The 27,806-nt window shown below is 51.0% G+C and overlaps 1 protein-coding gene and 1 pseudogene across 5 annotated transcripts; both read left to right on the top strand.

The window, feature by feature from the left end:
* Nucleotides 1-10,113: 10,113 nt before the first annotated feature.
* Sidt2 (SID1 transmembrane family member 2) lies at nucleotides 10,114-27,470 on the top strand. Of its 5 annotated transcripts, XM_041638522.1 has the most exons (28): nucleotides 10,120-10,599; nucleotides 11,939-12,060; nucleotides 12,276-12,440; nucleotides 12,529-12,574; nucleotides 13,258-13,359; nucleotides 13,468-13,551; nucleotides 15,285-15,384; nucleotides 15,576-15,641; nucleotides 17,166-17,259; nucleotides 17,597-17,649; nucleotides 17,947-17,958; nucleotides 18,382-18,453; nucleotides 18,622-18,693; nucleotides 18,875-18,937; nucleotides 19,680-19,798; nucleotides 20,109-20,182; nucleotides 20,271-20,337; nucleotides 20,783-20,856; nucleotides 21,001-21,124; nucleotides 22,038-22,155; nucleotides 22,750-22,886; nucleotides 23,125-23,233; nucleotides 23,407-23,483; nucleotides 23,659-23,705; nucleotides 23,948-24,053; nucleotides 24,501-24,611; nucleotides 25,891-26,004; nucleotides 26,089-27,470. In XM_041638522.1, exons 1-28 carry the CDS (start codon nucleotides 10,417-10,419, stop codon nucleotides 26,149-26,151), a joined length of 2,574 nt encoding a protein of 857 aa, XP_041494456.1. In that variant the 5' UTR covers nucleotides 10,120-10,416; the 3' UTR covers nucleotides 26,152-27,470. The 5 variants fall into 5 exon arrangements, 4 of the variants coding, with proteins under 4 accessions (XP_041494456.1, XP_041494457.1, XP_041494458.1 ...); XM_041638523.1 differs by lacking the exon at nucleotides 17,947-17,958; XM_041638524.1 differs by lacking the exon at nucleotides 18,875-18,937 and having other exon boundaries at nucleotides 10,122-10,599.
* On the top strand, nucleotides 14,105-14,205 carry LOC121438415 (annotated as a pseudogene).
* Nucleotides 27,471-27,806: the final 336 nt, after the last annotated feature.

Genomic DNA, 27,806 nt, shown 5'->3' with positions numbered 1-27,806 from the left:
CTCACTGATGTCTGTCTCTTTTATCATAGTTTAGATTCCAATGGAAAAAGCAGGGGTGGGCTTTTCTACCTTATAAACAAACTGGATTCTTTGCTCATCTTATGTCCTGTGGAACTGAATGTACCAAGTTGAGTCCCTCTCACAGGGCAGTACAGTAGGATGGGTGAGTAGTTAGAAGTAACCCTGAGTAGATCTATGACGGGGTGTTGTGGAACTCAGCAATCTGCCTACCACACCCCACCTGCTCACATTAAAGGTGTGCCCTACCATGCCTGGCCTTACAGATAATTAATAAACCATGATCTGACCTTTGACCCTTTTTCATAAATTCAGTGTTTAGAGTTTTTCACAGAACATCCCATGTGGTTTTGTCTTTCCATTCTTCACACCAACAGTCACCTGATTTTAATGCTTGGAGTAGTGACTCCTGTTACCTGTAGCTTACACTCAGATAACTGGCTCTTTTGGGTTTCCGTAAGAGCCTTGGAAATTGAGTGTTACATCCTGTCTAAGGTAATCCTAGCATAAATAGTTGAGACTGTATTTCATGACCTCCTTGCCCTTGTGCTACTCATCGCTCTAGCTTCCCAGGAAATAAGGTAAATGAGGTCACCATGCAACTAGTTGCCCCTCAGGTGATTGTCCTATGGCTGAGGTGTCTTCACAGGGTGAGGCAGCAGCTGCTCTAGTCTTTGTGCTGCTAGAGTGTCCCTTTCGGCTCTAGCTTTTATGTGCTCACAACATTCAGTAAATTTACTTAAAATGCATTGTCTGGCCATCAGCCTTCCCACCTTCAACCAGCACTGAAATGAAATCATTGTAAAACAAGAACTTATACGGATGTACCTATGGGGTTGCAGAAGCTACAGAGCTCTGTGTTAGCATGCCAGTAAAATCAACTTTAGAGGAAGGTACTACTTAGATAAATGAATCTACAATATACGTACATGGAGTCAAAATACAATTCCCTGCATATCTATCCTTCTGCTATCCAGAAAGATGACTTGTTTATGTTTTTGTCTTGTAGCTCAGACTGTCCTGAAACCCATTGTGTAGTTGAGGGTGATCTTGAACTCATCATTCTGCTTCTATTTTCTAAGTGCTGAGGTTACAGTGTTCACCACCTTATCAAGCCAGAAATATAGCTTCAAAATAGACAGTTTGCCTGCTCCCAATACCATGATTGCAGATGAAATCTTATTCACATCTCCAACATGACTGCCTCCTTTGACGTCCATCTTGTAGATAAGGCCAGAATAGTTTTCCAGATAGCTTAGTATGAATGTGCGCTGTAGACTGCTTTATCAGGACGAGTGTCATCAGTCACAGCATGACACAGCCTGATGTCAGTACAGTACATGAACCTTGAACATACCCTCATTTACTACCCATGCCTCCCAAGCTGAAATTGTGTTCCAGGCATCCTGTGAAGCTATGGGACTAGAGCAAGGTATCAGTCCTAATGACAGCTCACCAGCAGGAGTCACCGCTGGAGCATGTGGCTAAACGTTTCTATGGCATGCTCACTTTATCCCTCTGCCACAGTGATGTTGTGGCATTGAAAGGCAGACAACTTGATAAGGCAGAAATAAGGTGGTTTTCTTCCCAATGCAGCTAATACAGCAAAACTCCACCCAAACTCAGAGATCATCTTTGTCAGTTGCCTAAAAGATTATTTTTAGATAAGGTATATGTTGTGCAGGCTGGCCTTGAACTCCCCATCCTTTTTTGCCTCAGCCTGCCAAATAGGTGGAATTACAGACCTGAGCCACCGGACTCAGCTTGATCACATTTTTACATAGCCATTCTGAATCAAGGATCTTCAGTGTTTATCTGAACAGTGTTTCTCTTTGATGCCATTGTGATCTCATGTAGACCTCTTGCCTTATTTTTTGGCTCGTGTGAACTTAATTCATTTATAAACAATTTTTTGCCTGTTTTTAAGACAAGTTCTTGCTGTCTGGCCCTGACTGAGTTCAAACTGACCACCTTGCCCCAGCCTCTTAGTTACTGAGATCACAGACAGGCACCATTGCCTGGCTTCCGTGAACACATTTTACACACCGAGCAGCTTTGTCAGCACACTAGTGAAGAAGTCAAGTACAGCAGCATGCTTTTGACAGCTACTGGCTTACAGGGTCAAGTTCAAGATTTCCATTCTTCTTAATCCTTCCCTTTGAGCCTTCATGCCAGTACCATATAACTTAAGCATATGGCTGCTTCGAGGTGAAACTACTGTCTGGAATATGTTTCTGTCCCCTTGCTGGTAGTTTCCCATCTGTCACTCAGTAGGAACACCTGGAGTCTTTGCTGGTTTCTCCTGTTTCTAGCTCCAGTCTGTGTTAGGACTCAAGTCTGTGTTCACATCATGTCCTCTACAAACTTTTAAAAAGAATGGGTGTTTTGTTTGTTTTTTAAACGACATATATTTTCAAGTGGGTGCACATGCCACAGTGGAGGTTGGAGAGCAGCCTGTGGGAGTTGGTGATCTCCTTACCATGTGATTGTGGTTGTGGGACTTAGGTCTTAAAGTGTGGCAAATTGCCCTTATCTGCAGAGCCATCTTCCAGGCCTACGTAGATACAGAAGGTGCTTTAAGCCTCTCTCTGTTCCCAGCGCAGCTTAGTGACAAGCAGAGGCCAGACACTGAATAAACAGAATGAATGAATGGGAATTCTTTCATTGTCATTTGGCTCATAACTCAGAATTCAGGCAGGAGCACAAATATTTTTCCTTCTGTGCCCACTTATTTCAGGGACACCATACAGCTTCTGTTTAGGGATTATTTTTCCTAGTGATAAATGAGGGAGAAATAGAAATAAAATTGACTTGGGTAAGGGTATTTGCTGCCAATCCTGACCTTTTGAGTTGAGTTCCATTCCCAGGACCCACATGGAAAGGAGAGAACTGCCTTCCACAGGATGTCTGCACAGCCTGTCACATAGAAGCTCCCTCTCTTCAACACATTGAGATATATGATTTTTAAAAGCAGCCCCTGGGCATAGTGGTACATGCCTATAATTTCAACATTCAAAAATCTGCAGCAGGCAGGCTTGGGTGGCACAAGTCCTTAATCCCAGCACTTGGGTGGCAGAGGTAGGGTGCATCTCTGAGTTTGAAGCCAGTGTGGTCTACATTATGAGCTCTAGAACAGCCAAAACTACATAAAGAGACCCTTCTTCATAAACAAAATCTACTACAGAAGGGTTGCCATGTTTTTTGTTTTGTTTTTCATTTTGGTTTTTCGAGGCAGGGTTTCTCTGTAGGTTTGGAGCCTGTCCAGGAGCCAGCTCTTGTAGATTAGGCTGGCCTCAAACTCAAGAGATCTGCCTGCCTCTGGCTCCCTAGTACTGGGATTAAAAGTGTGCACCACCTAGCTGGATTGCCATGGTTTTGAGGCCAGTCTAAGCTATATAGTGAGTTTTATGCCATCCTGGGCTGCAGAATAGGCTCTGCCTCACTAAAAGAAAAAGAAGGGGAGGGGAATCTACTTATGGTGGTACAAGCCTGGAATTCCTAGCATTCAGGGAAACAGAGGCAGGCAGATCAAGAGACAGGAGTTCAAGACCCATTTAGGGTACTTGAGACCCTATTTTAAACAGCACTACCACAAATTACCCAAAACAAAAGCCGAAAGATGCAACACATGCATAATAGCAAAATTTCTTGAAACTTTTAAATTGTGTGATTAAAAGTGAGTGGAATATTTTGAGTGATGAAGCTGGGTGTGGTGGTGCATAGCTTTAATCCCAGCATTTGGGAGTTAGAAGCAGGCAGAGCATTTGAGGCCGACCTGGTTGGTGTACATAAGTAGTGCCTTTCTATGGAGTTCCAGGTCAGCAAAGTTTCAAAGTGAGGCCCTGTCCTTTTTTTTTTTTTTTTTTTTTTTTTAAGTGATATAGAAGAGGCTAGCCTGGTTTGGAGGTTTTAGGAATGAGGAAGTCATCTTGGGAGGAGTCAGACCAGTTCAGTAAAAGATGTTGATAGATGAGCGGTATAAAGTAAGGGGCCCTTGGGTCACTGAGAACCGTGGCACCAGGGTTTCAGAGTCCCCTGCAGAGTCCCCTGTGATCTCTAGATGTGGAGATGGGTACACCTCCTGAGCAGCACCGTGACTTACTAGCCCGAGGCACAGGCTTTGTAGGTGGGAAAGAGCTGCTTGCTGGTCTTGTCAGTGATCCTTGGAGGCACAGATTTGGACTGATCCATTATTTATCTGATTGTGTCCTGCAACCTGATGCCCAGTCAGTCTTTCCTGGAAAGCTCTTATGGTTCTGTCATATGGCCAGAGGGAACCAGATACAGGGCCTGGGTGACTCAGTATGAATGGCGAAAATTGTAGGAAATGGAAAGTGACAGCCTTCTCTGGCAGAAAGCCCTGCCCATTTGCTCAGAGCTATTTGCCTGCATTTCCCTTGCCAATTTTAAAAATTCCCCACTCCACCCACACACACACCCAGTATGGGAGATTGAATCTAGGCTCCTTACACATACCAGGCAAGCGCTCTACCACTGAGCTATGTACATTTTAAGCCCTTTCCATGTTTTGACACAGGCCTTGAACCTGTGGGCCTCTTGCCTTACCCTCTTGATTAGCTGGGATTACAAGTCTGCCACCAAACCAAACTGCTCTTCCTGGTCCTTGGGCAATAGTTTAATATATGTATGCAAAATTGGACATGCTGATGCATACCTTTTGTCCCATCACTCAGGAAGCAGAGGCAGGCGAATCTCTGAGTTCGAGGCCAGCCTGATCTACAGAGTGAGTTCCAGGATAACCAAAGCTACACAGAGAAACCCTGTCTTGAAAAAAAAGGGGGGGGGGAATATGTATGTAGGCATTCTTCACCACCTGCAGTATTAAGAACAATAGAGATGGTGCTTGGCTCTTGAACGTTTGGAATTTATTTGCCCAAGGCATGGAGTGCAAGGTTTTAACTAGAACGTTGGGTTTTGAGGTAGTCTCTAATACAGCTCACTCTTGTCTTAAATTCACAACCTTCCAGCCTGACTCCAGAATGGTATATCATTTGGTGACGCAAAGAATAAAACCTAGAGCCCCACATGTGCTAGGCAAGTTCCTTGCTTTTCTAGGGGCTCAGAAGATAATACATTGTTTGCCCTTTAGGAAGACCACATGAGTTTGGTCTCCAGGACCCATGGGAAAGCATGGTGGTAAGCACTCAATCCCACGGCTGGGGCGGCCTGAGTAGGAAGATCCCTGGGGCACACTGGCCGTCAGCCTAGTCTACTTGGTGAATGTCAAACCATTGAGTGAAAAAAAAATAAATGAAATTTATGCCCTGGCAATGGTAAAGCATGCATGAGCAGCCCATATTTGGTGGCTGTACTGGTAAAAGTAAAAGGGAGCTTGGCGGTGGTGGCGCACGCCTTTAATCCCAGCACTTGGGAGGCAGAGGCAGGTGAATCTCTGTGAGTTCGAGACCAGCCTGGTCTACAGAGCTAGTTCCAGGACAGGCTCCAAAAACCACAGAGAAACACTGTCTCGAAAAACCAAAAAATAAAAATAAAAAAAGTAAAAGGGGCTGCACCAATGTTATGGTTTAAGTAAAATGCTGCAGGTTCCCCCAAGGGACGCAGCTGCAGAAACACTGCAGATTCCAGGCAGCAGGCCATGACCCCACTGCAGATTCCTGAGTGGCAGGCATTGGGTTCCGAGACCACAGAGGGCCACAAAGGGCAGTGGGTCCTAGGCAGGGAGCCATGTGGCAGGTGAGAGACTGAGATGAATAGGCATGCCGTGCAGAGTGAGGTTGGATATTTATTTAGTGGGTTATGGAAGGGAAAGAAAAAGGAGAGAAGGGGAGAAGGGAGAAGAACAGAGAGGGCGGCAGGGGAGGAGGGGAGAGGAGAGGAGCCATGGCAGCTGCTACCTCTTTGGGAGAGAGACAGAAAGGAAGAGGCTCAGGCTGGAAGCTGAAGATCAGCTTGCTTTGGTGGGCTGGGGAGGGAGTGGGTGTGGCTTGTCTCTTAAAGGACAGGACAGACCATTACAGTGCTTCTGTTGAACTTGTCCATTTCTGGTTTCATGGTCATAAGTTGATGAGGACAACTGATCATGTATCTTCCTCAATCAGTGAGTAACCCTTTCTCAAATAAATGGTATAAGGAACCTGAAGAATGATATCAAAGACTGACCACTAGTTTGCACATGCATGTATTTGTGCATAATTCCTTTTCCTGTGAAGCTATACGAGAGGTTTGAAGCGCCTCAGAATGGCAGAGTGAGTCTTGTTTAGCTGAGTTCTGGCCTGATGTAAAGCTGTTTTCATAGCCCTTGAAGGAAAGAGAGCCTGACACAAGGGTGGTCCTGGGAGGGGACAGAACTGGAGTGATAGAAGAAAGTGCTAGAACTCAGCCCTTCTCGTAGTCACAGAAGAACAGGGACCTCCAAATGTGTTTCCTTCAGAGAATTGGTTTTGCAATCTCTCTATCTGGGTTAAAGTTATAACATTGCTTAATTCCAAAGTCTGTTTTTGTTCTGCCAACTACCCATAAGCATGGCTGTATCCTTTCCCCAAGGTTCCTAAGTTATCTCCCTGGTTGGGTTCTGTTAGGTCATTAGGACCATGCCAGTTGGGGAACCTTGTGAATGGTCCCTTTTCTTTGGCCCATTGAGCTTCTGAGCTCAGGAAAGATGGCCCACAGGAAGATAGGAGTCTTCAGATCTGGTGATCTGGCTGTCTCTTTAGGGCTTTTGTTGGTTTCCTTTTGGGACTGGGTCCTGTGTTGCTGAGGCTAGCCTTGAATCCCTGCCTTTACCCTTCAGGACTGGAATTAGAGGTATGTGTTACTATGCCTGGCTGGGCTGAGATTTTCATATGATATGGCAGAGACTGTGGTAGTTGGAACTGCACCTACAAGTCTGATTTTGAGACCCGGCCCTGCCTTTTCTGCTGACTGCTATAGCCAACAAGCAGGCCTTCTCCACTCTCCTGCAGGCTTCAGAAAGGGCCTATTCATAACAGGTCCCTCCCTAGAGGGAAGGGCAGAAGCTGAGGAAAGTTCTGGGCTTGCTGCCTTTGTCCAGGGTGTGGGTAACCAGGGTCTTGCCCATTTCAGAGGTTAAGCCCTTGAGACCTAGACCAAGGGAAAGCGCTCTTCTGAAAGAGCCGAGTGTGGTCCCAGCACTTTGAAAGGTTGACAGCCTAGCTGCACAGTGGGTGCTGAGCCAACTAGGGTTACATAGAGAGACCCTGCCTCAACAAGTCTCCCAGCTCCCCTCCCCACCCGAGGAGGAAGAGACTTTACTAGAAGTAAGAAACCAGGCAGGAATGTGGACAGTGACTGCTATGTACCCCAGAGGTATTGTCCAACTTTGTAGCAAAAGCTCTTGAGTGTCGACATCCTGTCTCAGCCCCAGGTGTTCATTTATTAGGGATTTCTAACTGGGTCTTACTGTGAAACCCAGGATACCCTTGAATTCATGATCTTCCTGCTTCTGCCTCATAGCGCCTAGGAATAGTGCCATGTACTGCCATGCCTGACACCAGGCAAGGATCACATTTAGAGGGCTGCTTCCTTGCCCACAGCCCGAGTTAGTACACGAAAAGCATTAAGCAGCCTGTAGCAGAGGCTCTGATCTTGAAGCTGAAGTTTCTTCGGCCCTCAGGCTTCCCTGAAGGTCCTGGCCTATAGTAGACCTTTTAAAAGCTGAGGTCAGTGTCCAGGTGTTTCTATGAGTTTCTGAGTATTTCCTGGCAAGATGAGCAGGGTCAAAAATGAGAGAGGAAGTGAAACCCAACTGGCACATGGAAATTCCATACTGATTCTCTGAGTGGCAGGCCAGTTGCTTGGAGAGCTTGCAGTGAAGTAGTAACTCTTGTTATTCTCGGGGCCTCAGACCCAGGCCTATTGAGATGTGCTGACATGAGTATTGAAACAAGGTGCAAAACCTCAGAGCAGGGGCTAGGGGCTTAGCCTAGTGGCAGAACACATGGTTAACATCCATGAGTTAATCCCTGGACTTAATTCCTACAATTGTTCCCTCCCCTCCCTCAAAAAAGGATGAGCATAGTGAGCTGCTAGTGAACCTTCTGGACTTACTTGGCCCATTTGTACAGTGACAAATTGTCCTGTTCTATTTCTCAGGCTAACCTGTACTTGGAACTCCTATGCCTCGGCCTCCCAAGTAGCTGGGATTTGTTGCTGCCCCTGCTGTGGTCTAATTCAAGCATGCTGTGCTTGAACAGGCCAGCTATAATTTTGCTTATTTACCCATTAATTTAGAAGGCTCCTTGGGACATAGTATATGCTTATTAAATATTTGTGGGGACGTCTAAATATTAAAGCTGCTCACTGGAAGAGTGCTCCTATAGGACTGGTGTAATCGTGCCAGTGGACAACGCTCTGATGAAGCGGTATCGCCGGCATACTTTCAGCCAGGACATCTGACAGCTTCGGGGCTGGCCATATTTCTTTTTCTTTAAACACATAATTTGTTAAAGAAATGTAAAACATATAATTATAGGATGTTATTTATGGTGCTGGGGGATGAACCCACAGCTTTGGTGTATGTTTCTTTATAAATATCTTCACCCGTGTGTATATGAGTCAGGTCCATTTGCTCCAGCATGTATGTGCAGGTCTGATGATCACTCCAGAGTCAGGTTTCTCCCTTCTCCTTCCACCATATGGGTTCCAGGGGTAGAATTCAGATCATCCAGCATCATGGCAAGCACCTGCATCCTCTGACTACCTCGTCCACCCATTATGCATTATAAAATACTTTACATTTCATTTATTATTGTTTGTGTGCCTGTGTGTGAGAACACGGGCCAGATATGTGAAGGTCAGGGCGTCAATTTGTGGAGTCTGTTCTCTCCTACTCATGTGGGTTCCTGGTGTGAGCTCAGGCCAGGCTCTTACATGGCAAGTGCAGTTTCCCACTAAGCCATCTCGGCTCAGTTTTTTTTTTAAATTTTCGAGACAGGGTTTCTCCGTAGCTTTTTTGGTTCCTGTCCTCAAACTAGCTCTTGTAGACGAGGCTGGCCTCGAACTCACAGAGATCCGCCTGTCTCTGCCTCCCGAGTGCTGGGATTAAAGGCGTATGCCACCACCGCCCGGCTCGGCTCAGTTTTTATCCATGTTTTTCTGTTTACATCTGAAATTTGGAATATATACCTCTTATATAGTGTCATTCCTGAGTTCCCTACTTTTCATGGCTTCACAGTGGTGCATCTAGCCACTCCTTCGCTGTGGACAAGCAGTTTCTTTTGAGCTTTCTCAAGATTACGGGGATGCAAATTTTGCCTCCCACATTTTTTTTTTTTTAAATTTGTTCCCAGGATACAGTTCCAGTGGTGGAATGACTGGATTAAAGGTATAAAGCTCTTTTAAACCTCTAGCAATATAGCGCCAAAATATTTCCTCGAAAAGTTTTTGCCAATTGACACTAAAGGTCAGAATCTTTCTGTGGGCTTTGTTAAAATAAACAGGGGCACACCTTTAGTTCCAGTACTTGGGGAATGCAGAAGTTCAAGTGAGTTCAAGGCCAGCCTGGCCTACACAGAGAAACTCTGTCTCGAAAAACCAACCAAACAAACAAACAAAAATAGCCTCTGCAAAGAAGGGAAATAGCTCCTAGGTTGGAAGGCGTCATTGTCCTGGCAACAGAGACACCCTGTAGTGGGAGGGGAGCGGCATTTAGTGGGCAGGTGGTTACAAGGAGAAAAAAAATGAAGCTAGGATTAATGGTTTGGGGGGAGAATTCCTGCTCTGGCAAAGAGAACATCTGTCAACAAGACCCAGCACTTTACTGGGCGCTCTGAATTTCGCCTGTTGTGCCATCACTAGGCGATAGAGGCAGGAGAAGGACCAGAAGTTCAAGGCCCTCGAGCTTACACAATCGGTTCCAGGCCAGCCTGGGCTATGTGAGACCCTGTCTCAAAAAACAAAAATCGCTGATCACAAAAACAAGAATACAACACCTAGTGGTCCTTCAATAAAAAAGAAAATTTCACTCCAGGCACTCGCAGGTCGGCGAAGGAGGCGGCCTGGCCCTTTAAACCCGCGTCGGTTTCCCCTGACGTCACGGGCGGGCGCAGCCCCGCTGTTTACCGCGGCGCGGCGCCTGGTAGCCCAGAGTTCTGCGCCGCGTCCGCCGCTCTTAAAGGGCCCGCGTCCGGGAAGCCTCGGGCCAGGGCCACCGCCACCTCCGCTCTCCGGGCGCGAGCTGACGCCGGGTCTCCGGCCGGGCCGGGCCGGGGTTGCGGGTCGCGGTGCCGCCCACGCGAGCTGGGGTCCGCGTGAGGCCCAGGAGCGGCTCCAGGGAGGGGACGCGTCCTATCTCCGGCCGGGGTTAAAGTTCTGGTCCTGGTGAGATGCTGGAAGCTGCTGCGGCAGCCGCAACGCGCCCTGTCGCTGTCCTGTCGCCAGTCCCCGCCGCCCCGGGCCATGTTCACCCGGAGTCTGCCCTTGTGCTTGCTTCTGGTGGTCGCCGTAGAGAGTCACCTAGGGGCTCTGGGGCCCAAGAACGTCTCGCAGAAAGACGCGGAGTTTGAGCGCACCTACGCGGACGACGTCAACAGCGAGCTGGTCAACATCTACACCTTCAACCACACCGTGACCCGCAACCGGGTGAGCGCGGGGCTCCACTGCGGCAGGGCGGCTGAGAGGGTGGGCGCCCAACCCAGCCTTGATGTCACCCCTGCCGTCTCCGCCAGCTTCCGAGCCTCCCTCCCCTTGCCGAGGCTTCGTTCCCACCAGCTTTCCCTGCAGCTCCAGCTGGGCAGCTTGGGAAGTTCCCTGCCACCAGCTGTGATCTGGACAGATCTACCCTGCTCCCTACCCTGACTCTCAACCTGGAAGCTGTGTGAGGTCGGAGTGAAGGGGAAACTGGTTTCTATGGGGCTTGCTCAGACAACTCCAAAAGGGGCCAACTTAGAACTGAAAGGCTCTGCTCCAGCAAGTTTTACTGCTCCACTTCACAGGGAGGTGAAGGAGGCAGACCTGCTTGCCTCGGAAAGCCAGCTGGCCTTGTACATTGAAGATGACAGAGATAAGGCCCTCCGCGCGAGCTGAGTGGCAAGAGAAAGAAAGGGAGTTTGTTTCAAGCTCAGAACTGGCTCTGATTTCTTACTCATTTCTCCCCAGTGGTGAAAGTAAAAGGCGGGGTAGCCGGGCCCAGGCAGAGTGTGGCCTCCTGCTCTCCCTCCTAGGCCAGAGCTGGGAAGCAGTGGAGTTGAGAATGAGGCATCTGGGCTTTTCTTTGGGATGGAGAGGGGTTTGGTTTCTGGCAGGTCAGAATCCATTTCCCTGAACCTTGATCTCTCTTCTTTCAGTCCGGTGTCCCTGGTCATCCTAAAAGTGCTAACCCTTCCTAGATTTGCTTTTGGCAGCCTAGGAAGTAGTAACATTCTTGTGATTTGTCACTTAAACCCTCACTGTCCTGTGTGGCCCCATCCACAGCAAAGGGTGGCTTATTTAGAGGGGAGAGTTGAGGTTCCGAGGTAAAGTCACTTCACAGCTTGGCCCTTGGTCAGAAATAGAGTGTAACTTGGATTTCAACAGTCTCCGCACTGTTCCTGTCCACCCCTCCCTGCAGGGCTCTGGCCTCCAGAGTAGTCGTGGAACCGGAGCTTCTTGCCGGCTTCCTAGTTCACAAGAGGAAGATTGAGGACACTTCTTGCTGTCCTCTGTCAGTGTGTGCCTGGGCACGTGTGTGCGCACAAGGGCTATCCTGGAACCTCCTAAGGTCTTTTCTGCATATCCTGCAGTTGTCTGGGACCTGCTGCTCCACAGACTGCACATCTTCCAAAATCAGGCAAACGACGCCAAGCCCCTCCTCGAGACAGGGCTTATTCCCACACAAGCAGGCCAGAATGGATAGCCTAGGGCAGAGCAGGGCATGCAGTCTGTAGCATCATGTGTTTGAGGGACAGAGGGGCTGAGTGAGGGCACTTCTTGTCGTCCGCAGACTGAGGGTGTGCGAGTGTCTGTGAATGTCCTGAACAAGCAGAAAGAGGCGCCTTTGCTGTTCGTGGTCCGCCAGAAAGAAGCTGTTGTGTCCTTCCAGGTGCCCCTAATCCTGCGAGGGCTGTGAGTAGGACCTGGGGATGAAGGGAGGGGCGGCCTAGCCAGGCCTTGAAGGGAGCATCACCCAGGAGACCCTTCTGTTTCTCCTCCCTGCTCCCTGCTCCCTGAGTCCAGCGTCTTGGGAGGTATGGGGACCCGACGGAAAGAACTGGAGCCTCACTTCCCTCTAGTGCCAGGCTGGCTGGGACTAGTCACACCCTCTCTGTCTTGGACTGTAGGTATCAGCGTAAGTACCTCTACCAAAAAGTTGAACGAACTCTGTGTCAGCCCCCCACCAAGAATGAGTCTGAGGTCCAGTTTTTCTATGTGGATGTGTCCACCCTGTCACCAGTCAACACCACTTACCAGCTCCGAGTCAACCGTGTGGACAATTTTGTGCTCAGGTAATCAGGGTCGAGTGAGAGGACCATAAAGCCTCAGGCTTCTTCCCAAGAGTTGGGAGTGATTGTGGGGTTCTTCTCTGCCCTATAGGACTGGGGAGCCGTTTACCTTCAATACCACTGCAGCCCAGCCCCAGGTAAAATCCCTTGTCCAAAATGGGAGTCTCTAGCCAGGCAGTGGTAGCACATGCCTTTAATCCCAGCACTCAGAAAGCAGAGACAGGCATATTTCTTTGAGTTCCAGGACAGCCAAGGCTGTTAAACAGAGAAACCCTGTCTCAAACCTCTCCTCCCCAAACCATCCAGCCAAACAAACAAACAAATGGGATCTGCCCTTAATCCCAGCATTTGGAAGGCAAAAGCAGGGATCTGACACCTTTGAGCTCAAAGCCAGCTTGGTCTACATAGTACATTCCAATACAGCTGGGGCTGCACAGGAGTCCTGCCTCAATATAGCAACAACAACCAAAAGAAAATTGAGGGAAGTCTTGAACATGAGGAGTAGGCATTGGGATAGCTAAGGCTACCAGGTCTCTCGGAACTCCTGTGTGGATAGACGGGTTGGCACAGTGCAGTGACTAGGTCTAGATGCTGTCTTCCCCACTCTGCCTCTCATGCACTGTCCTGTGTGCCCAGCTGAGGTTGCAAGAGATTGGCGCTCAGGGTCATGCAGAAGAAGGCTACTCATGGTCAAGGCTCTTCTCTCCAGGTAGCTTCATTGCCTGAACCAAGAAGAGTCTGGCACCTCCTTTGTAGGAGACTTAGAGGGGCAGGGAGAGCACCCTCCTGAGACAGCATCCTCCCCTTCCTATGTTCTCAGTACTTTAAATACGAGTTTCCTGATGGTGTAGACTCTGTAATTGTCAAGGTGACTTCCAAGAAGGCCTTCCCCTGCTCAGTCGTCTCCATCCAAGATGTCCTGGTAAGTTGTCTCTCATTTTATTCTTCACCAGAAAGTAGCTGGGACATTAGAAAAAGGGGACAGGGCCCAGTCCTGTGTCCATCTGCCTCTTCTTTCCTTCCCCTGTAGTGTCCTGTCTATGATCTAGACAACAACGTGGCCTTCATTGGCATGTACCAGACTATGACTAAGAAGGCAGCCATCACTGTGCAGGTAGGAATGCCCATGACCTGAAAGGTGGGGCTGGCTGATGAACTGAAGGCCTTCCCACACCCTGCACTTGTCTTTCTACCCTTTCCTGCCTTACACGAGGGCTTCCTAAACTTTTCACTGTGATCTTTGTGCTTGAGAAACTTCTCCACTGAGCCATCTCACTGGCTCTTGGTTTTGTTTTTTTGTCTTCAGTCAGCAAGGGATTCTATGTAGGAGGGATGTGACAGTGCGGATGAGACGTGCTCCAGAAGAGCGCAGAGGCTCACTCAGAAGCACTCCTGTCTGCTACTGTCAGTGCTGAGGGCGCCACTCTGCATAAACGAGGAGTACAAAGTGGCAGAAGCGTATTCAGGGCCGTTTTAGAAACCGTTGCATTCTTGCTTTAACAACACATATCCTAAAATTGGAAAGGGGGCTGGAGAGATGACTCAGTGGTTAAGAGCACTGGCTGCTCTTCCAAGAGAACCCAGGTTTAATTCCCAGCACCCGCGTGGCAGCTCACAACTGCCTGTAACTCCAGTTCCAGGGGATCTGACACCCTCAATGCACATAAAGTAAAATAAATTAGAAAGAAGTAAAATTGGAACGGTACAGTGATTAGCATGGCCCCTGTGAGAAGATAACATGCAAATTTGTGGAGCGTTCCCTAGTTTTAAAAGAGAAATTGTTGAAAATCTTATCCTAATCCCAAATCAAAACTCATTGAGTCCGTTAGCCACACAAAAGAGGTTTTTTTTAATTATTTATTTATTTATTTATTTATTATGTATACAATATTCTTTCAGCGTGTATGCCTGAAGGCCAGAAGAGGGCACCAGACCTCATTACAGATGGTTGTGAGCCACCATGTGGTTGCTGGGAATTGAACTCAGGACCTTTGGAAGAGCAGGCAATGCTCTTAACCGCTGAGCCATCTCTCCAGCCCCACAAAAGAATTTTTTAAACCAAACATCCTACCTAACACAGTCCAACCCCAAGATGTGTGGACTGTCTTCACATGCTTGAGATACGAGGGCACGAAATTACTTAGATGCTGTCTTTTCTGTTACTAAACCATCATGTTTCTATGAGAGCAGAACACTTGGTGTGTGCAGTAAACACACTGCAGTTCAGAGCATGCAACAGTACATCAGCCAAGCTGATTTTTAGACAGTGTTCCTTGGCTTCCTGTGGTGTGATGGCATGCATGGTACAAAGTGCACTTGTGTGTTTAGAACCAAGGCTGGGGTGACGTCACCCGATACAGGGTGAGTGCTTTTAGAAGCACCTTGGGTGCAGTATGCCTTCGACTCTGAGTAATTTTTCATTGTCACACATTCAGAGACCTTTTACTGTTGCTGGATTCTTCACCACCCCCATATTTCATTCCTGTGATTTTGGTTCTTTTCTATTTGTGAGTGGAGCCTGTCTTCTGGCTGGTGCCCCAGACATCCTGTATGGGTCTTGTGCTCACTCACTTGTTCACCTGATTGGAGTGTGGGTACAGGTTTGGGCTCCAGCCCTGACTTCACAAAGATAATGGTAACACTTCTCCTGTGGGTGTGGCTCGGTGGTCGAGCATCTGCCTGCCATTTGAGAGGCCATGTATTAGACCCTCAGCATCATAGAAATTTGAGGGAGGGGGATCTTTGTAAAATTATATACAGGAAGAACTTAGAGCATCTGGTCCAGAGTTCCTACATAGGGTGGTGGTGATGATGATGGTCATCACTGTCTTTGTCCTCCTTCTCCAGCGTAAAGACTTCCCCAGCAACAGCTTTTATGTGGTAGTGGTGGTGAAGACCGAGGACCAGGCCTGTGGAGGGTCCTTGCCCTTCTACCCTTTTGTGGAAGGTATGTTTCATGTACTGGCTAGGGGTGGGTCAGGCTCATTGGCTTCCCAGGAAGCAGAGGAGTCTTCGTGACTGTTGGTGGATCTGATGGGATATGAGTTTTAGGCCCTAGACTCTCTGAGGCCAGGTTCCATTAACCCTAGCTAAGTTCCAATCAGCCATTTCTTTTCCACTTTGATATTTTACTTCCAGATGATCCGGTGGATCAAGGGCATCGTCAGAAAACCCTGTCAGTACTGGTCTCTCAAGCTGTCACATGTAAGTGTGGGTACCTGAGAAAAATGGACAGACCTCCCTGCTTCCTCATCTCAGATCTAGGAAAGAAGTGTTCCTTGAATGGGAAGGGTGGCGAGGGCCCTCCTACCCAGAAGGCGCTGGGTCAGAAAGGAGTGTTCTGAGCAGACTTCCACCCGGTTGATCCCAGGGTCATATGGGACAAGCTTCGTGGCCAAACTGAAGAGCAAGTTCTCATTCATTTCCTGTCACTTAACAGTGGAATCTCTGTCCCCTGTCTCTGACAGAAATAGTAAAATCTGAGCTGGGTGGTGGTGGCACACACCTTTAATCCCAGCACTTGGGAGGCAGAGCCAGGCAAAAAGCAAATCTCTGAGTTCAAGGCCAGCCTGGTCTAGGACAGTCTCCAAATCTACACAGAGAAACCCTGTCTGGTGGGGGAGGGGGAGAAGAAAAAAAAGAAAAGAAATCTGTCCCATCAGATATATTCAACTGTGAGTTTAATCCGGAATTAGAGTACTGGGCCCCTAGTCACTGCTCAGCAATGTCTATTGAGTTATTAAATTGGGGGCGTCCTTTCTAAAGTGGAGAATATAAGATCAAAATAAGGAGCTCAAGCCGGGCGGTGGTGGCGCACGCCTTTAATCCCAGCACTCGGGAGGCAGAGGCAGGCGGATCTCTGTGAGTTCGAGACCAGCCTGGTCTACAAGAGCTAGTTCCAGGAGAGGCTCCAAAACCACAGAGAAACCCTGTCTCGAAAAACCAAAAAAAAAAAAAAAAAAAAAAAATAAGGAGCTCGGCACAGTAGCACACCTCTCTTTAGTCCCAGCAGTTAGGAGGTAGACATAGGAAGATCAGTAGCTCAGACTCATCCTTGGTTACGAGTTCAAAGCCAGTTTGAACCTGAGACCTTGTCTAAAAACCCAAAACAAAATAGACAGCAATAAAAACAACTGGGGCTGGAGAAATAGCTCAGCTACTAAGAGCACTGGCTGCCTTTCCAGAGGACCCAAGTACTAATCATAACACAGGGCGGCTCCCAACCATCTGTAGCTCTAGTTCCAGGGGATCTGATGCACTGTTTTGGCCTCCACAGACACCCATGTGATGGTGCATATACATAACATGCAAGCAAAGCATAATTGCGCCCCCGTGTATGCTAGGAGTGCAGCTCTTAGGAAGCCCTTAGGTGGAGACCAGGGGGGCTCTGGAAGGTCCTGAGGGCTGGGATGAGAAAAGGGCACGTCACTGTGGGAATAATGTACAATACAGGAGGCCACCTAGAGGGTACCCTCTCTGAGCTGTCGTTTGAAGGTTAGGACAACATGGAGTTTTCTAGAAGTAAGAGAGACAGTTCTAGGAAACCACATGAACAGGTGGGCTCAGGCGAGAGTTTGGCGTTTGGAGCAATAGCCAGGTGTTGGTACTGACTGGGCATTGCCTTCAGGGGAGGAGCAGCCAAATCCCAGTGGTCCCTGGGCATCCAGAGGCAGCATGGGAGGGATTGCTGTGTTCTCACTCCTCACCTTCCTGTTTCCTTCCCCGTAGCTGAGGCCTATGTTGGTGGGATGCTCTTTTGCCTGGGCATATTTCTCTCCTTCTACCTGCTGACCGTACTCCTGGCCTGTTGGGAGAACTGGAGGTAAAGTGGAACTCCTGGGCTGTTCCTTCTCTGGAGCAGTTGGGCAGGGGGCACGGAAAAGAGAATGTGGTGGGATCCCAACTGGTCCATGGTGATCTTATAGTTAATTGTCTTCAGGGGCGGGCAAGACTGGTACTTGTTGGGATCTATGGTCTATGGACCATTTGTAAACAGGCTCATCCCATCATTCCTTCCCAAGCTGGGGACACCCTATTATTCCCTGGTGTGGGAGAAACCCAAGATTCAGGAGTTAAATGGATAGAGAGGATAGAAGGACGGTTAGCCTAGCCTAGGTTAGGGCCTCATCCTGCCTCAGTTGTCCTCTGAATTCCTGCAGGCAAAGGAAGAAGACGCTGCTGGTGGCCATAGACCGAGCCTGTCCAGAAAGTGGTATCTCCAGGGAATGGGGGTGGGTGGATCTGCTGTGGGGAGATGGGAAGCAGGGATGGGGAAGGGTGGATTGGTGGCTTCTTCATACATATTCAGCCTAGAAGTAGCATTTCACAAGTGGAAACAGGCTGGGGTCTTGGCTCACCCCTCCGTAGATATCCTGGAAACTTTCCTGTGGTCTAGCTACACCGCCAGTCTGCCTCAGGCAGTGCCGCTCAGCTCAGTCTCAGGTTGTTAACTTTCTATTCTCTCTCTCTCTCCCATCACTTCTCCCTCCTGCTTGGACCTCTCTCTCAGCTTCTCTCCTTGGTAAGCTCCAGGTGCTGCGGGCAGAGGAGCTGCTGCTGGGGGAGGAATGCGAAGCATGAGGACTGTCTAGGGAGGGCCTTGGCACCAGATGCATTTCCTTGGCGGCCCAGGGTACCCTGAAACTGACTCTGTAGTCCAAGCTTGTCTCAAACATGTAGCTTTCTTGCTGTCTTAGCTAGGCTAGTGCTGTGGTTATAGGCATGAACGACCATGCCCAGCTTGTCCCCACATTTAGGATATAGGGTGGCATGTTTGCTTGGAGTGACGTGGTTGTCTAGTGAGGTAGGTTTTGGGGCCTGTGTTTTCTTTACTGCTGGCATGGCTTCTCTGCGACTGTCTTTTCTAGCTTCTCCCCTCTCTTTTCCTCTGGCTTTTGGCTTGCCCTTGCTCACAGCCTAAGAGGACCTTGACTTCTCATTGCAGGTCATCCTCGGGTCTTGGCCGATTCGTTTCCTGGCAGCGCCCCTTACGAGGGTTATAACTATGGTTCCTTCGGTATGTGTCAAAGTCAGGACTGTATTTGCCAGCGCCCAGCCACAGCCGCTTCTGCTGCCACCCCCTGTTGGCCATGCCCCTGCAGCTACTCAGGGCTCTCTAGGAACAGATCTAGAGTCTCATTCTGAGGTCACTCGCACCTGCCTCACCACTTTTTCCTGCCTGCAGACAATGGTTCCGGATCTACTGATGGACTGGTTGAAAGCACAGGTTCAGGGGACCACTCCTACAATTCCCAGGGTGAGTGGGCCTGGCAGTGGGCTGTGTGCTACAGGGCTGCTGTTGACTAGATGAAACTTCTGGTGGGCGGCTGCCTCTTTGCCAGATGCTGGAACCAGGGAAGGGCTGCTCTTCTGCCCCCTCCTTCCTCTCTTTCCTACCGGGCCTCAGTTCCCCCTGTAACTTTACCTTTCCTTTGAAGGGCACGACCAGTTCAAGCGGCGCCTTCCCTCTGGCCAGATGCGGCAGCTGTGCATTGCCATGGGTAGATGTGGGGAGGGGGTAGGGCTGCCCTGCCAATCAATTCCTGCCTGGATGGTCAGCCACTGGAGCTGGCCATCTCTGGGGCCAGAAAGATGCTTAGTGCATGGCTTCCCTATCAAGTGCCACCAGTGCCAGCCCATGTGTCTTCTGAGATAGACAGGCGCTGGCCGCCAGTCAGACATTCTAGTTCACTGTCCTCTTGCTAGTGTCCTCCCTCCCTGGCTTGCTGGCCAAGGGTTCCTGGGTCTGGGTGTCACCTTCTGGCCTTTAGGGGCTTTGGCCAGGTGAGGTACCAGGAGGAGATGAAGACCGAGGACGAGTGCTCTTTCTCAAGCCCTTGCCTGTGTACCAGGGCTTTAACCCAAGGGTGGCCATGCATGTCTTCTCAGAATCCAACAGGACTGGGCATCTTCTAATCTGCATGATTGGCCAAGTGCAATCTTGTTACTTGTGTCTGGGGTCCACTCAGTGTCATGGCCTGGAGAGCCCCAGCTCAGGGACCAGAGCCAGGAGTGGAGCAGGGCTGGAGTTATTGCCATGCAGTGGCTTCTGGCAGGACTCCCCACTGGTTCCCACTGACTTAGGAGTACATCTCCTCTCAGCACCCGAGCCACCTGTCCTACTGCTGTGAACCCTGGCCCACTTCCCCACTGTTGAATAATTTTGACAGTTGCTTCTGATGGGTGGGGGCAGACCCAGTGTTTGGTCCTCTTGGCCCAAGTCTTTTCCTTTGGCGTTCCTAGACCGCTCCTTTGACCCAGTGGGTACTCGGCCACGATTGGACTCGATGAGCTCTGTGGAAGAGGATGACTATGACACACTGACTGACATTGATTCCGACAAAAATGTCATTCGCACCAAGGTGTGACACACGGGCGGCCTGGCCCTGGTTAGGGGTTTCTGAAGGAAGGGACTTTGTGTTGAGGTCCCACCCGGCATATCTCTGTGGCATGTTAGGGAAGCAGAAAGAAAGAGCTGAGCTGGGACAGGGAGAAATCAGCCTGACCTCCAACCCCTTCCAGACCAATTGGGCAAGCCGTCTTGGCCTAATTAGCCACAGAAGTGGGGGGTCCCAGAACCCTGCCCACTGACCTCATGTGTCTATCCTCACCTGGGTGGCAGGGGTTCTCCCAGGCCTGGGGTGTGTGAGACTCACTCCTGCTTCTCCTCAGCAATATCTCTGTGTGGCTGATCTGGCACGAAAGGACAAACGTGTTTTGCGGAAAAAGTACCAGATTTACTTCTGGTGAGTAGGCTACACAGACAGGGACTCCTGTTACTACGGGGCAGCTCCTAGGGTCCTGCCCACCTTACCACGGCCCTCCCGCCCTCAGGAACATAGCCACCATTGCGGTCTTCTACGCCCTTCCTGTGGTGCAGCTGGTGATCACCTACCAGACGGTGAGATGGGAGGGTTGGAGCGACTGCGTGTGACTGCCTCCCCTGCAGAGCCACTGCATGCAGAAAGAGACTGCAGTGCATAGGTCCAGGGACCAGCTTTCAGATCCAACTCGAGGCTCTGGTTTCTGAGCATCAGCTCCTTCATCTGCAGACTGGGGGCGGGTCTAGAAAATAGAGGTCACAGGACTTTGTAAATCTAACTTCCCTTCCCTCTCCTTTCTGTGAGGCAATAACTTAAGGAGTTTTCAGTCACAAATATAAAAAGGACAATGGCAGGCATCTGCACCACCTAAAACACACAGTGTACAGGAGTACCAGCTGGGGACTGCGTACACATGTCAGCCATGCTGACTGCTCTTGTTTTGCCAGTTGGACCCCCAGAGTGTGGTACAGGCTCCTTGCTGAGTCAGGCAAGTCAATAGCTTTGCACCTCCACCCCTCACAGGTGGTGAATGTCACAGGGAACCAGGACATCTGCTACTACAACTTCCTCTGTGCCCACCCACTGGGCAACCTCAGGTGGGGATTGTGCTGGCCCAGGGGTGGGTAGGGTAGGCAGCTTTGAGCAGGGCAGGGTGGGGCTTTGTACAGCCTGCTGGGCAGAAGAAAGCGAAGGGCCTGAGGGCCCGAATGTAAGCTTAGTGCCTATCTTGTCCCTTCTAGCGCCTTTAACAACATCCTCAGCAACCTGGGGTACATCCTGCTAGGACTGCTCTTCCTGCTCATCATTCTGCAGCGAGAGATCAATCACAACCGGGCCCTGATGCGAAATGACCTCTACGCTCTGGTAAGCCAGCCACTGCCCACCAAGGCTTCCTCCTGGCAAACTGACCTTGCCTAGTCCAACTCTGCTCTATCTAATCTGACCCTGCCATACCCTGTTCTGTTCTGATTTGCCCAGGTCCTCCCTGCCCTGCCCTGCCCTGCCCTGCCCTGCCCTGTCCTGCCTTACCCAGGGCCTCCCTATCTTTCCTGCCCTACCCAGGTCTGCCATTCCCTGTCCAGGTCCTCCCTGTCCTGCCATTCCCTGTCCAGGTCCTCCCTGTCCTGCCCTTCTCAGCCCAGATCTGTCCTGCTCTGGTCTAGTCTGCTCTGCCCAGATTCTTTCCCTGCCTTGCCCAGTTCCTTCCTGCGTCACCCTGCACTGCACTGCCCTGCCCTGCCCAGGTCCTCCCTGCCTCACCCTGTCTTGCCCAGGTCCTCCCTGCCTCACCCTGCCCTGCCCTGCCCAGGTCCTCCCTGCCTCACCCTGCCCTGCCCTGCCCAGGTCCTCCCTGCCTTGCCCTGCCCTGCCCAGGTCCTCCCTGCCTCACCCTGCCCTGCCCAGGTCCTCCCTGCCTCACCCTGCCTGCACTGCCCAGGTCCTCCCTGCCTTGTCCTGCTCTGCCCTCCCTTACCCAGGTCTGCCCTGCCCTGCCCTGCTGGGTTCTACCCTGCCCACAATTCCCCCTACTCTCCCTTGCCTTCTGCTCTATCCTACCTGCTCTTGTCCTGCCCTTTCTACCTCTTCCTGCTCAGCTGTTTTACCTGCCCTACTTTGTTCTGCCCTGCCCTGTGTGCTCTGTCTTGCACAACCTACCCTGCTACCCACTCACCACATAGCCCAGTCCTTTTCCTCTTCCCCTCTCCTTGGGTCTCCTCTCAGGACCCTTCTCTTCCCACCTCACTTTTACTTCCCTTCCTTTTCTTTCTCCCCGCAGGAGTGTGGGATCCCCAAACACTTCGGTCTCTTCTATGCCATGGGCACAGCACTAATGATGGAGGGACTGCTGAGTGCCTGTTACCATGTCTGCCCCAACTACACCAACTTCCAGTTTGGTGAGTGCTGCCTCTTGTCTGCTGACCCTCCACCATCCCAGGTAGCTGGTATGAAACTCGGAGGCTGGCTTCTGAGTGCAGCTTCACATATTAGAAGATGGCCAGCTAGCTGGACGGTGGTGGCGCACACCTTTAATGCCAGCACTTGGGAGGCAGAGGCAGACGGATCTCTGTGAGTTTGAAACCAGTTCCAGGACAGACTCCAAAGCTACAAGAGAAACCCTGTCTTGGGGAAAAGAAAAAAAGATGGCCAGTTAAACCAAGTGGTGGTAGTGCACACGTTTAATCCCAGATCTCTATGAGTTCAAGGCCAGCCTGGTCTACAGAGTGAGTTCCCAGGACAGTCAGAGCTACACAGAGAAACCCATCTTGAAAAAAAAAGAAAGAAAGAAAAAAAAAGAAGATGGCTATCTGCCCTGCTTCTTCTCCATTCATTCCTACAAAGACTCTGAAAAATCCTCAGGATTCAGGGGCAGTTAAGGGGCTGAAGTGCTGACCCTCCAAACTTGCTCATGGCATTCCAAGGTCTGGGCTGGGTGTTCTGTGTGGAGTCCCAGTGGGTGTCTCTTTAGCTCATGCCCTGTTCCCACCCAGACACCTCATTCATGTACATGATTGCTGGCCTCTGCATGCTGAAGCTCTACCAGAAGCGGCACCCAGATATCAACGCCAGCGCCTACAGCGCATATGCCTGCTTGGCCATCGTCATCTTCTTCTCCGTTCTGGGCGTGGTGAGGGCCTGGTCTACTCCATAGACCCCACAGGAAAGGCACATGCGCACACATGTGATACGCTCGTCCTGTCCTCCACTGCAGGAGAGGTCCTGCGTCTTCCCTAAGGGGCCGTCCTGGGTCCCTCTATAATTGCAGCCTAACCAAACAGCCTGCCCTAGTAAGGATCCAGTATAGGGGGGCATGGGAACAGCTGCCCTCACCACCCCCTCACCCCACATTGGGGGCTCCCCCACAGGTTTTTGGCAAAGGGAACACGGCCTTCTGGATCGTCTTCTCAGTCATCCATATCATTTCCACCCTGCTCCTCAGCACTCAGCTCTATTACATGGGCCGCTGGAAGCTGGGTGAGAGCATGCGCAGGGCAGGGTGGCTGAGGTGCGGGGACCTTGGGTACCTGGACACACAGGAACCTTTCATTTCTCTTTGGCCGGGCTGGAGGAGTCACTGGGTGGGAAGTCCAGAGTGCTCCTGGACATTGCTGTGCTTGCCCTCTGAAGTCCCCGCCTGCTCATTGCAGACTCTGGAATCTTCCGCCGCATCCTCCATGTGCTCTACACAGACTGCATCCGGCAGTGCAGCGGGCCCCTTTACACGGTACCTGCCCCGCTCCCTGACCCCTTCCTCCTCTGACTCCCTCCTCCCTGTGGGGTGGATCAAGGTGTGTCAGAGTACCTAGGGTAGCGTGGGGACAGGCTGACTTGAGCCTTCTGCCACTTCTCTCCCTGTCTCTCTTCCCCCTCTCAGTCCCTGTGTCTCTGCTTCCCTCCAGGACCGCATGGTACTTCTGGTCATGGGCAACATTATCAACTGGTCTCTGTGAGTGTGGCCATTGGCTATGGAGTCAGCTGGGGCCTTAGCCACTAGCTGACTTAGGGGGCTATAAACGAATTTGGAGCATTGAATATAAAGAATGGGGGCTAGAGAGAGAGGTGTTAGCTCCTGGGCTTCTAGAACCTTCTGTAGACTTCTGAAAACAGTCCAATATAATGATGAGGCCTGGTAGGGTGTGGGCAGAGGTGAGACCCTCCCTCCTCCCCCAGACACTCTCCCTCTTTCAGGGCTGCATATGGACTCATCATGCGCCCCAATGATTTTGCCTCCTACTTGCTGGCAATTGGCATCTGCAACCTGCTGCTTTATTTTGCCTTCTACATCATTATGAAGGTGAGTGGGAGGGGCTGAGCTGCTTCAGTCGTGGACAGAGTGGGGCACCGAGAGGACGGGAGCATTTCTGTCCATGGGTCTATGACAGGAGGTTTGGGGTGGCTTGAGTCTCTTGTATGTACCCTTCGGAGCCACCTGCTAAGCAAGTGCTCTGCCACCAAGCCATGTCCCAGCCTGAGTCCATGGGACCTGTGATAGACCAGACCTCTGAGGACTGGTCCTTCCAATGGCTTCCACATTGTACAATGTGAAGGAGTGCCCACATTGTTGGCTTTGATGGCTCAGGGATCTGGGTACATGGACACCTAGCTTAGGGTGAATAGTGGGTCAAGACACAAGGCGCCAGCATGAGACTTGGTTGGGTTCTGTGGTTGAGCCCTGTAAATCTGGGAGGGGCCCAGTGAGAAGGTGGGCAGTGGCCTTGCTGACAGCCACATGCTTCCCCAGCTCCGCAGTGGAGAGAGAATCAAGCTTATCCCCCTGCTCTGCATCATCTGTACCTCCGTGGTCTGGGGCTTTGCGCTCTTCTTCTTCTTCCAGGGACTCAGCACGTGGCAGGTGAGTGCTCACCTCCAGGCTTATAGCAAGCCAATGCATGGCAAGTTCTCCACCTGGGACCAGGCCTTTCCTGGTTATTTCTTATTAAAACCTCCTGATGAACGTGCCATCATGGCCATCTGGGCCTGTTACTTCAAAGGCAGCCTAGTCTCAGGGAAGCCAAGTGACCTCCCCCAGGGCATAGAGTTAGTGTGTGGCAGCTGTGGTTTCAAACCAGACACGTCAGTCTCTTTACTGCCTCAAAGGACACGCTGTAAATCTGTGATAAACCGACTTATCTGCCAGGCGTTGTGGTGCAGTCTTTAATCCTAGCACTTGTGAGGCAGAGGCAGGCAGATCTCTGGGAGTTCAAGCCTGGTCTGCAGAGTGAGTTCCCGGACAGCCAGGGCCACATAGAGAAACCCTGTCTTAAAAAACAAACAAGAACATTATATGGCCTCTGCCCATATAGCGTTGAATTCAGAATGTAGTTCAAAAGACACTGCTAACTCATGTCTGGTGTTTTGTTCGCTTTAAAGTCAAGGATCAAAACTGTGCCTCTGCACATGCTAAGTACATGCTCTGCCACTAAGTCCCCCCCATATCTAGTTCATGTTTGAAATGGAAGATGAAAGCAAGTCAAGGTAGCGGAGTGTGTAGAAGAGGGAGGGTGAGGTTTCTGGGTTAGAAGTCCTGGGAGAGCTTCCTGGAGGAGGCAGGCTTTATTCTTGGCCATAGTCTTATGCATAGAGGCGCATAACTCAGGTCCTGCCGCCTGAGCAGTCACACAGAGATTGGAATGTGAGAGCACACTGTTGCGGGAGTCCTGCACAGGGTCAGACACGCCTTGTCTGTGGCCTCAGCACAGGCTGTTCCAGATACAGACAGGGTCAGAAAATGGTTGTGGCCTGGAGGTGTGGGCAGAGCAGGGAGGATCTGGAGTGACAGCCATGGCCGCTGTTGTTGGGGAATAGGGCATGGTCTGATATAGTACTTGGAGCGAAAGTGCCCTGAGGTCACTTGAGAGCCAGGCGGTAGTCGAGTTGGGCTCTCTGAGTGGAAGCTGTGCTCTCAGTCGCCTGCCCGCCGCTGGAAAGAGAAGACGGTCTGGGGTCTGGCGGAAGACGGGTGAGATGCAGAGGATAGAACCGATCCTTGTGGGCTGGAGAGTGAGGCACGAGAGTCCTGCCAGGGACGCGGGGTGGGTGGGAGGGGGTGCCATGGAGTGGGTCGGAGCGGGGGTTGAACCTGGCCTCGCCACAGCAGAGTCAGTAGGCTGCTGGCCCTGTCCCTTTGCCAGAAAACCCCTGCAGAGTCCAGGGAACACAACCGTGACTGCATCCTCCTTGACTTCTTTGATGATCATGACATCTGGCATTTCCTGTCCTCCATTGCCATGTTTGGGTCCTTCCTGGTATGTGGGATGTACCTGGCCTGAGGGTGGAGGGGGCAATAGAGCATATGGCCCCTCCTTTCCTGACCCTCTGTCCATCCTTAGGTTTTGCTGACATTGGATGATGACTTAGACACAGTACAGCGAGACAAGATCTATGTCTTCTAGCAGTATCCTAGGACCCAGACTTCACTTCTCGGGGCCCCTTCATCACCTGCCAGGTGCCACCATAGCACCAAGGGTGTGAGTCCCAGCTCTGCTGCCCAGCATCGGATGGTTGGCAGGACATCGAGATTCCAGCCCAGGCCTGACTCAGGACAGTTACTGGTGGCACCGAGCCTTGCAGTTGCCTCTGCTGTGGAAGAGGCCTGCTCCCCATTCCCCAAACACTGGCCAAACTGCTGCTTCTCAGTGTTGGGTCCTCCCCAGGACCCTTGTCCGTCCATCTGTCTTGTCTATCCACTGGCTCTCCATTGTCCCTTTGGGGAAGGAAGGTGGAATGGCAATGTCCTGTCCCATTTCATGCTTCCATTCTCCCCATCCCTTCCCTCCTCTCAGCCTAGGACCCGCAGCCTGCCCTTCCTCCCATGCCCTGCTCCAGGACCCTAGTCAGGTGCCTGATTCTCTGTCCAGCACCAGGACCCCAGTTCTCTCTGGGCCTGCAGCTGGCTGCTATCACTGCCCACTCTGGCCTGCCAGGATGGATGCAGGTAGGAGACTTTGGGGCCTGGCCAGCTGGTGCCAGGTTTATGGTGCTAAGGCCTGCAAGGGCCTAGGTACGACCCTCCTCCCTCGACCTGTGCTTGGAGCTGGCTCTTGAGCAGTGAGGATCAGCCTGGTTTGAGTCTGATCTGGGGGGCTGAGTTCAGAGGTCACTTCCTCATCCCAACAGCCACCAGAATGATGCCAGCACCAGGGTTGGTGGGATGTGGCAACTCACTGTCCCCTTCTGCACCCAAAGTCCTGCCAAGCCCCAGCTGGGGGCCTCTCAGTGCCATTGACACTGCCCAAGAATGTCCAGAGGCCATGGAGGAATAGTGCCAAGCACACAGCCCTTTCTTTCTCTTTCAGGGCAGCAGGAGCCCCAGTGCCTGTTTTAGAAAGGGAGGGACATGCCAGGTCTCTGTGTGTCCTTGGCCCTGCCTCACTACAGGACTCAGGGCTGGCTTCTGAGTTTCCGTCAGTATTTAGCCAAGTTCTGTGTTAGTCACATGGGCCTAAGAGCCTTGGTGTTTACATGGAGTCACCCAGCTCTGGGCCCTGGCCACTCTGCTCCTTGGCTTCCCTTCACTCCAGCAAGTCCATTCCAGATGCCAAGGGGGTTGGGGTCCAGGAATGTATTTCATTCTCTCGACCGTGTTTTTATAGCTCTTGGACTGGGAGAAGAGGCAGGTCTGGGTCTTTGTTTCGGAGCTCTGTTCTATGTCTCCATGCTGTGGTTGCAGTTCTATGAATTGAGTGCATTCAATAAAGACAACCAGACCTGGGATCTGGGCTTTTACTCTTTGCTGGGTGGTACAGGAGCCTCCCGTTCCATCTCGCTTTCCCTTCCCGTTTGTTTCTGTGCAGGGCTGCACTGGAAACTAGTTCCTGGCTTCCCCCAGGGTGCTCCTCAGCCTCAGGTCACCTGATAATCCTGTAAACATTTGACCTGCACCAAGCACTGTGCCCACAAGAAGGAGCAAGATGCTCAAAGTGTCTCTGTGTCTTCTCCCCTGGGATAACACCCTTCTCCTGGCACATACACCTGCCTCTGCCCACCAGGTAGAGGCCAGCATCCCTTCCAACCAGTAGGCAGAAGCGTGTCCCAGCCATTCCCATCC

Source organism: Microtus oregoni, unplaced genomic scaffold, assembly GCF_018167655.1.
Source record: "Microtus oregoni isolate MIOR12 unplaced genomic scaffold, Mior012 000055F_ref0000237, whole genome shotgun sequence".
Classification (NCBI taxonomy): Eukaryota; Metazoa; Chordata; class Mammalia; order Rodentia; family Cricetidae; genus Microtus; species Microtus oregoni.
Note: the sequence above shows the minus strand (reverse complement) of the source record. Positions and strands in the feature narration are given on the sequence as shown.

What these genes read in the sequence shown, in the direction of transcription:
- Sidt2 (XM_041638522.1), top strand. Translation starts at nt 10,417, where the DNA reads ATGTTCACCCGGAGTCTGCCCTTGTGCTTGCTTCTGGTGGTCGCCGTA. An exon ending in GTGGACAATTTTGTGCTCAG is followed by an intron (nt 12,441 to 12,528) that starts GTAATCAGGGTC and finishes TCTGCCCTATAG; the next exon opens with GACTGGGGAGCCGTTTACCT. An exon ending in CCACTCCTACAATTCCCAGG is followed by an intron (nt 18,694 to 18,874) that starts GTGAGTGGGCCT and finishes TTTCCTTTGAAG; the next exon opens with GGCACGACCAGTTCAAGCGG.